The sequence below is a fragment of the Protomyctophum bolini genome (genome assembly GCF_963924005.1).
Source record: "Protomyctophum bolini genome assembly, chromosome: 4".
Classification (NCBI taxonomy): Eukaryota; Metazoa; Chordata; class Actinopteri; order Myctophiformes; family Myctophidae; genus Protomyctophum; species Protomyctophum bolini.
Genome location: NC_137865.1, coordinates 24685128 through 24697370, shown reverse-complemented (window position 1 = coordinate 24697370; position 12243 = coordinate 24685128). Strand labels below are relative to the sequence as shown.

The window sequence follows — 12243 nt, the reverse complement described above, 5'->3', positions numbered from 1 at the left end:
CCTACATTCAATACACGCTCCATATATGGTGAGTGTCATGGAGAAGACTGGATCACCTTAGCCTATAGATCTGCATATATGGACCCGACCCGGCCAGTAACCTGACCAGTGACCTCATGGACACCACAATAGTTGAACTCCTGCATTTTAACTGTGCAGCTCTTTGCTCTTCCCACCCAATGTTTACAGACATTCAGAATAACGAAAAACAGGCATGTGTTTCTGTTGTTTCATTTTAGGTTTAAAAATAAAAGATTATAAACAAATTATAGGCCTACTTTAGTAAGGCTCTGGTATACTCTAAGGTTATTACCTAAGGTTAGTACCCAGAGCAGTATAAATCAAATAGGATAGTATATATGAGTATAAAAGATTAATAAATTGAATAGTATTAGAAATAGATCAAAGCGTGTCATTACTCTCTTTTATACTACTCTGTTAGTAACGGGGGACCTGAGCCAAAGCCCCTTTTCTAGACGGACCGCTTTTAGTGTCACACCCAGGTCCCCCTCTATAAATGTGCCCCCATTGTTTCATACACGCTGAGATTCAGAAGCTCTGGGCTAGTAAGTGGCTTGACGCTTAAACGTGTCCGTGTTTTGTCTGTCCTTGCTGCAGAATTGAATAAATCTACCAGAAGGACTTCGCCGGATTGCTGACTCTTTACAGTGATTCTTCGTGAGGTAAACTGCACCGTTTAGACGGAGAGTGTTTTTGTTTTCCCTCTCACATTGAGGTTAGACAACACAGCCCATAGTTGGGCCAATTTGGTCGTAGCTGCATTGGGAACTCATACTCAACTCGATCCTCATGGTTATGGCTGAGTCACAGTGACATGAGCGGGTCTGCCCTGGATTGTGTTAAATGTGGTTATAGCAGGAACTTTTAATAATTACTGATCATTCATTTAACACAACAAGAGACAAGATGGCTACGAGCACATCGATGCCACAGAAGCGTTTCTACAGACAACGTGCTCATTCTAATCCCATGGCAGACCACACGTTTGAATATCCAGTGTGTCCAGACAGCATGGACTGGTCAGATCTCTACCCAGAGGTCTTCACACAACCAGGTTCAACGGCTCAGGTGGAGTTTGCAGATATCGGCTGCGGATACGGAGGCCTTTTAGTGGAGCTGTCTCCACTGTTCCCAGACCAGCTAATGTTGGGCCTGGAGATCCGGGTCAAAGTGTCAGATTATGTCCAGGACCGCATCCGCTCCCTGAGGGCCTCCCAGCCAGGAGGGTACCGGAATATCGCCTGCCTCCGCAGCAATGCCATGAAATACCTGCCAAACTTCTTCTCCAAGGGACAGCTCAGTAAGATGTTCTTCCTGTTCCCTGATCCTCACTTTAAGAAGACCAAGCACAAGTGGAGGATAATTAGTCCAACGCTGTTGGCAGAGTATGCCTACACCCTGAGAATTGGGGGCTTGGTGTACACCAACACAGACGTGGAGGAAGTGCACATCTGGATCGTGAAGCACTTCACTGAGCATCCACTGTTCACGCGTGTTCTTGACGAACAGCTGGCTGGTGACCTCGTCGTCAGTCTTCTGGGTACCAGTACGGAGGAGGGCAAGAAGGTGCAGAGAAACGGTGGGAAGAACTTCTTAGCGGTGTTCCAGAGGGTAGAAGAGGATCCAAACTGAAATAATAAACCCTCCACATATGGAGGATCATTATAGAAGATGGATGAATGGTTCTCAAACTGTTTCATGTCAAGGACCCCTAAAATGACACTAATTGGCCTGTGGATCCCCATTTGAAAAGATATGCCAGGGACCCCCATAAGAGAAGATCTTTACGGCTCTAGCAGTGATTCTCATTCTCAACCCGTTTAAGGAGCCCCAGTTTGACTTTAATTAGTCTATGGACCGCCATTTAATGGCCCTCCAATTTATATTGTAAAATCAATGTAAATGTACAAATGGAACCAACATGTATTTGGCTGCTGCCCCCCCCTTATCTGAAAAGATGTGCCAGGAAGAGACATATGGCTGTATTTTGCTTGTCTTAAGTACCATGTCTTATTCCCTAACTTGAGTAAACGAAAGACCTGGAGGCGTGATCAATGCCATTTGGCTAATTCTGAGTGGCCAAAGAGCATTGACCACGCCTCCAGGTCTTTAGTTTACTCAAGTTAGGGAACCAGTAAGACGCGCAAACGCGGGAAGCGAACGCAGCTGAGACTCTGCAGATCATGTCTGTCTGTCTGTCCCGCTGTTACTGTATATGTGGACCTGGCCCCTTTTGTGCCCATATATGGAGCTGAGTGATTGCTGATGCAACACACTCCATATTTGGACATATAGCGGGACAGACACACACACACAGACAGACAGACATGATCTGCTAGGTCTCATAGTAAGTGCTCATTGCGTTCGCAATAAGACCTGGTACTTAAGACATGCAAAATACAGCCCATAGTCTCACCAGACCAGAGAAGATTTGTGTTTTCTTTTTTTTTCTTCCCACATTTATTCATAAATGGCCGATCTACAAGCTCACTGCATGTTGCTATGCAACGCGTTATATTCCATCACCAATACATTATATTAACTGATTTTGCTGGGGACCCCCTGGAACCCCTTCACAGACCCCATGGAGGTCCCCTTATCCCACTTTGAGAACCACTACATGATAATGATAATGAACTTTATTTATATAGCACTTTTCAAAAGTGCTGTATGGAGTAAGGTTAAAAAACAACATATAGTAAGTCAAAAGCAATATGAAAACGATATCAAAAGTGACAAACAGGGGCAAGGATGGTGCTAACCTTACATGCACCGGCAGTGTGTTCCATAAGCTAAACCAATCACAAATTCACAACACCGGTTTAGCTGATTGACGGACAGTGTGTTCACTGACACACTCAATGGACATGTTCACACTGTTTACCTGAAGTAGGCCATTTAAAAAATAATATTTAGAAGATGTTCATTCAAGATCATTGCTGTCTAGGGCTGTCACGATTACAAGTTGATGATTAATTGTCAATTAAGTTAATTGCTATTAACGATTTTATTTGTTTTTGGCATTGACCATTGGAACATTATGAGTAAAGCATACATTTCTGACTGTTGATACATTCCTGAAGTATAGGCCTACGAAGAAATGACTGACATTATTTTTTTCTTTTTATATCTATACAGTATGTTAAGAAAAAGATCACACTGTAGCTGATTTAGTAGATCTGCTATTTCAACTTTTTGTAATGTATGAACTATTACGACAGCGTCACACAGGGGTATCAAAAGTAGCGGTTGATCACACCAGGAGGCGCAATCTCCATATGTGAGCTATCTCATTTGTTTTTTTATTAATCATGGGTTACCTTCGTAATTTAACTTATAGATCTGAAAGCTCTAAACGAGGCGATCTGCTACTTTAGTTGTTTTTGAGTCCTGAGGAGTGATGGTTTTGGACATGTGAGGTTTCTGCCCGACAGAGACGTGTTTGTTGGGGACATGAATAAACAAAGTGAAATGTGTCTTTAATAATCTGAATCTTTGTCCTGGGGCCTGTTTCACGAAACTTGGATTAAATAATCCAGGATTTAAACCAAAACCAGTGAAAAGTTACAGTAAAATGTAAAACAATGAGTAATGGTAATATTTAGTAGTTTTCAATTTTACAAAAGAAATAATTGGGCTATATAATATAATAATTCTTCTTAACCACTTGCACCACAGCAAACCTATTGTGGCGGAACATTCACCAAAAGTAGCTGATCTACAAGCTGTCATGGTGAGGTTGTGCAGCCTATATATTTTCATTCTTTGATTGTGTATATAGTGCTTCTTCTTCTTCTTCTTCTTCGTGTCTGGCCATCTTCTATATCACGTCTTTCCAGTGGTTGGCGCAGGCGAGTGCAGCAGCATTTGGCCCGGCCAGGTCATCTCCAGTACATTGTGGAGCAGAGATACACATCATGATGTGGTCCATTGTTTGTGGTTCGCCACACACGCATGCATCAGAAAAGATGATATTCCATTTTTTCATGGATGCCTTGCAGCGTCCTTCTCCGACCCGCAGACGGTTCAGGGCCTTCCAGACGGCCCAAGGTTGGTCATGGCCAGTCGCGAGACGTTCCTCTGGGGTGATGCCTCTCTCTGTCCACTGGGCTGTCCGGCTACCCATGCTGTTCCACTGGTTGTGCCACTCCGTGGTCCTGGCGACAATTTGCTTAAATTTGTCCTTTAATGCAGACCGATAAAAATAAGGCAACATAAACTCATAATTGAATAAGTGTGGAAAAAATCATTGGTTTGTGATCAGATTGACTGCTTAATGAACAGTAAAGACATCAGGTTAAACCTGGCTGTTAGCCTGGTCCGGAGCAGGCTAAATCCACAGCATTAGTTTCCATGGTAACTAGTGTGGCATTGCTTTCATGAAACTGAATCAACCCTCAACATATCCAGGTTAACTGGCAAAATTAATCTGGAAAGATTAACCAGTTTTCCATAATGCATCATTGATGCATATTTACTAAATATAATAGGGCTATATTAAATGAGGCATAATGCAACATCCACTTTCCAATTTACCTGGATTGATGATAAAAGTGCCAGCTAGAAAAAAAAGGTAAATTGCTATGATTAATACATCAGCCAACAAGCTGCTCTCAGGCTCCAGTCACACATAAAAGGCGCCTGTTCTCTTGCTGTTCTGGGGGGAGAGGGGGGGGCAGAGCAGCTCGCAATTCATTTTCAAAGGAAGTCACGTGGTTTTGACGAGACAACCTTGCTCCATGGCTGTCCATGGAGCAAGGTTGTCGTCAAAAGCATGACTCCCATTGAAAATGTAATGCCATCCACTCTTCCCCCCCCCCCCCCCCCCCCCCCTGCAGAACAGCGAGGTTCTCGAAATCAACCTGAGGAGTAGGGGCGACCGCGCCTTTGCTGCTGTTGCTGCTTCTAGTCTTGGGAACAGCCTGCCCTTCTATATAAAAAGTACCAGACATACTATTGGTCCAACTGTCATTAGACCGACAACCTACCTCATACCCTAACTGCAAGCACGGGAGCAGCGCATGTTCGACTGCATGTCCGACCGTTGTTTCCACATGTCGGTCCGTTGTGTCTAATCTGCGTGTGCATCCCCTTTTAAATCCCTTGAAACACACTTTTATTCCTTTTTACCTTTTTACCACACTTAATGTTTGTGTATGTCTTGATCTGTTTGTTGTAAGTGATGTACTTCCATACTTTATTGTTGATGTTTTGTGTTCTCACCATGTACAGCATTGGTCAATTTCAATTGTTGTAAATGTGTTTTATAAATAAATTGATTTAGATTTGATACAAGAATAGACTAATGAACTAACAGTTGGTTTCATTTTCTTGCGGGAAAGGTAGACCATCCTCTCTGGTTAGCGACAGGTGGGGTGCAGTTTCCTGAAGTCCGTCTGCTTGGTTGTGGAATTGACGTGAACCTAAAGAAGAGGGATACATCACTACAGTAAAGTAACAACAATATCATTGTTTTGTTCATGTTGAACCTGGCCTGCCTCAGCATTTAAATTGGTGTGTCCTAGAATGGTCATGCAACTCTCAACTGTTAATATTTGCTTCCAGATCGCATGTGAGAACATCCTAATTGTTCCATTTTTACAGAAATATGTATTTATACACTCTCGTGGCCTGTCGCTTTAAGGCCCTGGGCGTGATGACGCAGCGTACTCCCACACGTGAGGGTATAAACCCAAAACCTCTTTACAGATTATGTAATTTACAAAGGAGGACTTATTTGTTAGTGACCTGATGTTAAACAGGGCAAGGTTTAGCTTGTTATCACATTTTTGGGGGCTGTGATGCCTGTGAGGTACAGTAACCAAACAGCATTCTCTCTTCAAACCACTCCTTGTCTTGGAAACTCTATTTGAAATAACAGTAGAAATGTTGTGAACCTCAACCTGAAACACCAGGCTTTCTAGAAGCATGGGGTCCATACATGTTTGTTGCTACGCATATTGGACCCTGTTCATATCAGTTATCAAATGTATTTTCTAGGCTATTTGGAGCTGGGCTTGACATATGGGAGGCCACCAGTCGATGGCGTCGTGGGGGCACGATGTTTGGACTGCATAGCATTTTTGGGGGCTGTGGGGCTGGCCGTCTGGTAAGGGGGGTCAACTTGACTCCAACGTTTATCAGGTCCATCATGCCCGGAGTGAATTCGAGGAGATGTATTGGTGATGGAGTTTGAAGTTCTTCCACTCGACTGTCATTGATGGACCTCTCGGCGGCCATCTTCTCCACCAGGGGACGCTGTGACGTCATGCACTGTGAGTTCCTCTTCTCCACCAGGTGAGGCTGTGCCTTCAAGATCTGGGAGTCCTTCTGGACCAGTCCAGGCTGTGACTACCTGAAGGTCATCCAGCCACAGACTCGATCCCACCTGGGGACATCCTCCCACTACCCTCCCACAGCCTTCCACTGTGACTTCTTCTTCACCACCAGGGGAAAGGAAAGGAAAGGTACTATGTACCCAAGCTCAATAACTTGTTTACAGCCAGGCCCTGCTCATAGAACATTTCATGGTAGAGGTTCAATGCCTTGTCCAAGGGCACTTCAGCGGTGGTAATTTTAACGTGCCGGTCCGGGGATATGAACTAGCGACCTTCCGATATCAAGACCGCTCCGCAAACCGTTCGGCCACCGCTGCCTCATGGGTTAAGGTTAGGGGGAGGTTAGGGGAGGCTGAGACTTCAAAATCTGTGAATTCTTCTTCTCCATCAGCAGGGGCTATGCGTTCACTTGATTTGACTTCTCCACCAGGGGGGGCTGTGGGTTCACCATCTGTGACATCCCTTGTTTTGAAATCATCCTTGACCCTGATAGACCCTGTAGGGACAGAGCCTGATGCGTGTGGCGTGCGTGCGTGCATGCACACGTGCATGCGTGTGTGTTACAGACCTAATGGGGTGTGTAAAGTAACTCAAGTAAGCTACTGTAAACCTACTTAAGTACATTTTGCAGTATTTTTTATGTTGGAGTACGTACCGATTTCCAATAATTTGACTTTACTCCATTTCATCTCAAATGCAAATGTTGTACTTTTACGCAACTCATTATTTGAAACCTCTAGTTGCTGGTTAGTTTGTAGATTTGGATTATTATTACAAAACAACTTCAATTTGAAAATAGCCAATCTACAGTACGAGCTCAGTCAGCTTGTAGACCTGCTACTTTCAAAGGATGTTTTTTTTATAAATGTTATAGGCCTACATTTGAAAACTTCTGCAGAATGAGTACTTTTACTTTTAGACCATTAAGTATATTTGGGTGCAAACACTTTTGTACTTAAGTAACGTTTGGAATACCGAACTTGTAACAGACAATTTCTACAATAGGGCATTGATGCTTTTATTTAAAGTAAAACATGTGAGTACAATAAGTGAATAGAGTGATAAGCGACAGGGATGGACAGTGAGTGTACATATCTTACATGAGGCTTGTTCAGGCCCTGGATTGGGCCGTATGCACACAGGGGGGGATTCTCCAAACATGGCTGCCATCACCTGGAGCAGACTCACAAGATCACACTCATTCTGATTGACAAATAAAAGATAAGGCAAAACTGTTTAATTACCAAGTCATTGTTGTTTACCTAAAAAGATAAAAGACGTGATCTAATTTCTAGCTCAAGCTTCATAACATCATCCTGTACTGTAGACTAGGAATTTAATGATACATGTCTGTTTACAGTCTGGAACATAGTAGAAAAATATACTTTCTCACATTATACTGTCCTCCCCAATCGTACATGTTAATCACTTGCCATATTCTATATTTTGTCGTATAATTGTGTTGCACGGCGAAGACTTTAAAATGTTTTTCAGCTATATTGACATGCCAAACATAGGCCCGCCAGTTACAGTTACCGTTCTCCACTCCTGTAGGTACGGCAGCTGGATTTGACCGTTGCTGTTGGTATGTTTTCCTTGAACAATCATCATTTCAGGGGTGGGATTGACATAACATATCGGAGCGCTTGCAGGGTAGCTTTCTTCCAACCATATGCATACCGGGATGTTGTAGGTCTTGCCTTTGTGGAAGAAAACACAGAAGGGATAATTAGGATGTTTTTTTAAATTACGATGTTAAAATGTAGGTTATGTTTCAACTTCATAAGGTGAAAGGCAATTTCTACCTCTGTACAAGGCTGGGATGGTGCCCCTTAAACTCATCAAGTCCTTTACAGTGCCATCCTTGAAAACTGTAGAAACAAAAAACATTGTTTACAAAACAAAAAGCCACAGGCTGTACAGTAAGGACATGGGATTATTTTGTGCGTATTATTACCATATTTATCCATCATTGGCACAAGGTAATTGTAGTGGGTCCGTGCAACAAATATTTCAAATGCTACATGTTTCCTGTGGGCATATATCTATGTAAAGATAGAAAATAGAATAATCAGACACTAGAAAAGGGTAAATACTACTAGGCCTACTACTGGTGATATTCAAGGTCCAAGGTATGCTTTATTGTTAAATGTTGTGTATATCCGGGAGGTGCACTTATGAGTATAATTAATAAATAAATAAAAGCATTAATAATAACAGTGACAATAGCAATAATAATAAACATACACGTGTCACACCTATACAAAAAAAAGGAAGGAATATGAAAAGTAGCACTATTGAGAGAGAGAACAGTCTGGCCATTGTAGCACTTAAGCCTGTGTTTGTAGGCGCTGTGTGCAAAGTTCTTATTCCTAGGTTATAAACATCTTTATTAGGCTACTTCAGAGAAATTGTAAATACATCAAATGTAGAGCCATATTCTTACCCTGGGAAGCATTTTCTTAATAAGATCCACACTGTCGTAGGATGCCATGGTTACTTAAATCCGCGCAAAAGCACTTCTTGGTTTGTATCTTTTTTTGTCACAGACTGAATGTTTTACTCTTTCTATAGGGTTAATGGATAACCAGTCATCTTTTACCACCATGCAGGCCCATAACAGGACAACCTCATAATTATGCAAATAAATCTGAACCGTAAATAGCAGTAACTAGACTACCGGTACATAACCTAAATATGACAGTGACCCCATAAGTCAACAAATTATACAGTTAATATAATACATTTGACATTATCATACTACTACTGCCACTGGGTGGGTTTTTGTTTTGCTGTTGATTTTGAAATGATCATTCTGTCAAAAGACCTGGGTCAAGGTTCACAGAATCACACTATCATATTCAGGTAGAGCACCACGCCCATTTTATTTATTTATATGTTTTTGTATACGTTTATTTGGAAGTCACAGCGCATATTAATGAACACTACACAGTACACATACAATACCTTGTAAATACACCAGATTAAGCAAGAATGCTAATTTCCATCCCTAATCCCTGTTAAAGATGCTGCTAATTAAACCAAACAAAACCATATTCATATTCAAGTTATATTCTTGTTTTGTGAATATAGTGTATTTTGATTGTGTCCAAATCTTACCGCTGCCCCCAAAAAACGTGGTGTCCCCATTTTGGTCGTTCTATAGGCGAAACGTAAAAAAATAACTATCAAAACCTCTGAATGATCGAGAAAATAGCAGATCTTTGTGAGTGATTTTACGTATCAGATATACAGGTACAGCCTGAGCCACTGCCACAATCAATCACGTGTGCACACAATCTGATTTCTTTTTGATTGCCTGCAGGTGTAATAAACCTGCTTTCCCAGCATTGACCTCAACAGCCAGTTTCAACAGTCACCAACCCGGCCAGAAGTACAGTATGTCCTGTATTAAGTGCATGCACTCACATGTGGTTGCTAAGAGTTGCATGTTGGGCAATTTGCATAATTGGCATATTATTTATTAAGTATAGCTAATTATTAGGTAAAATAAAAGCTAATGATCAAATGAAAGTAATTTAAAATCATATGTTTATTCAATCTGGAAGGAGCGGAGCCACCTGTCCATTCACAATGCTGTGTACAGGATTTTTATGGAAGTGTTTCTGGAACTCCTAAATTATTTCCCCACGATCCAGCTCTCGTCTTCCTTCACCTTTCTAAGTTGACTAAAAACAAACATATACTGTACACATTTCTTTATTTTGACAAAGATTTTACATAATTAATGCAAATTATGTGAATGAAGAAAGGTTGCATGATTACGGTATATATGAACCATGGTAATAAATTAATTTCTGGACATCACAAATCTAGACTTAGATTGTTAGATCACCTTTCTAAGTTAATTGGAAGTTACTCAAATTGCCTAACATGCCTTAGCAATGCCTTTGTTGCTTTAGCAACAAAACTTAATCTCATCATCTGCTGACTGCTAATAATAATAACTAGAAAATACTGTTCGTGAAGATACAGTACAGTGTGGGCTTGAGTAACTATGATGATGAGGATGATGTTAGCCACAGGATGTCACAAGAGGGTAGGCTAATTCATTGCTGAAAAATCCCATTAATTTCAATGGGGAAATTCATGGGGATGGCGGAATAAAGAGTGGAAATAGTGGGCTCGCTATTCGAGCCCACAATAATAGCTCCGATTTATATAGATTTATATATACTTTTCTAAGTACCCAAAGTCGCTTTATAAAGAAAAGGAAAGAACCAACTTTATTAAAGGACCACTTCACCACTTTTCAACTCTTCATATAACGTCCTCCCTAATGTTCATGATAAAATAGCACATTTTCTTCCTACTCATTCTGTGTCTCATAGGAGGGCTGTGGGCAGTTCAGAAACTCATCCACCAGTGACATCATCGTTAGGCAGATTTCCAATTAGACACACGTGGCGCTGGGACATGTGTTCATCTTGACATCTTTATTCCTGTCCTGTTATACATTTGCCACATTGCTGGGGAGTAAATACATTAAAGTAAAACATATTTGACATTTCATTTACAGAGCTCTTCATACACTTTGAAGGGAGAAGCAAGCCCTTAGACCCTCTGTGTCTTTGTGCGGAACTCCCATTGTTTCATGTTTTTTGTCATGCTTCCCAGCTATTCAGACACACCTGTGGTTTGCTGGCCATTTATCCCTTTTGCAACTTGACATTAAAAATGATTTAATGCATAGATTTGTATGGTATCATCAAGGATCTTATATATTGTTAAACACAGGGAGAGGACAATAGGGACTGTCAGTACATATTAAGAACCACACCACACCCTTTTCCATTAATAAAATCAACCATAGAAACGACTAATGCCAGATTTATACTTTGTCGTATGACTGAGCGTGCCGATAATAGCAGGTCTACAAGATCAAAAGTGTTGCATCCGTGACACATTGTGAGCTTGTGAATTGCCTATTTTTGGCATCATGCAATGAGGCTATAATCGGGATCAAAAGTGGCACTGTTAGTTCAACCTGCACATTTGGGAAAATGGTAGGAAAGTTTAATAATGTACTTTTCTTTTCATCATTTTTCAGCTTCAAATGTGTTAAACAGTTCCTCAGCGTAAAATCAAATAGTATCTCTAACTAATTTAGATACATTCACAGTTTTATATCCTTTTTCTCCCCACCAAAATAACAATTCAAATTATGTAGAGAAAGACAATCTGAACACTATCTTCATCGATAATATTTCCAAAACATTTCTTTTAGTCATATGAGAATGAACAAGCTTTACTGTAACTGTACAAATTCAACCAAGACAAAGTAAAAGGAGGATCTTCATCCTTTTGAAACTCAGGAAACATTGGAGAGTATTTCAAAACATCCAGATAAGTACAACATAGCCTTCACAAAAAACATGTCAAAGGTCTCTTTTGCATGATAATGTTGAAAATGTGTCCACACACAGTATCTGGGGATGAAGCCATGCCATGTCTTCATTGGGTTTAACTGTTCTAACAGATTAGTGTCCCATGCAGCGTGGGCTACCTGGACTACTCCAGTCGGGAGCGTACCTATGTTCCCCAGGTTCTATGTTCCCCACCATGCAAAAAAGGTTCTTTGTTCCCCACTTAGAATAAACCTAAACCAGAAACCTAACCTAGTAATTTTCGTAATTCTAGTAAGACTAAAAGTATTTTAGCAACTTAGTCTTACTTTTAGTAGCAAATTCTGATTTAAGCTCAGTCTTTGAACAATCCATTGAACTTTAGGCCTGCCTAGGCTACTTAAACTATCTAATTAACACTGGCATAAAATACACTAAAACATAATTGCTCAGACTCTTCAACAAAGAAAAAAACATTCTTTGTTCTGTACAAAACACTGAAGTCCTTAAACCAGAAA

The 12243-nt window shown here is 40.9% G+C and overlaps 2 protein-coding genes across 2 annotated transcripts in view; one reads left to right on the top strand and one right to left on the bottom strand.

Annotated features, from left to right (window-relative positions):
* The first annotated feature begins 533 nt into the window (after positions 1-533).
* LOC308313985 (tRNA (guanine-N(7)-)-methyltransferase-like) lies at positions 534-1887 on the top strand. The gene has a single exon (XM_080761336.1). The coding sequence runs from the start codon at positions 928-930 to the stop codon at positions 1651-1653; it is 726 nt and encodes a 241-aa protein (XP_080617462.1). The 5' UTR covers positions 534-927; the 3' UTR covers positions 1654-1887.
* A 5069-nt stretch (positions 1888-6956) lies between these two features.
* trim44 (tripartite motif containing 44) overlaps positions 6957-12243 on the bottom strand; it is a 466525-nt gene continuing 461238 nt past the window's right edge. Inside the window, exon 7 of the transcript XR_013963955.1 lies at positions 6957-6969. The gene's annotated coding sequence lies outside the window, so the exon portion shown is untranslated. The remainder of the gene's footprint in view (positions 6970-12243) is intronic.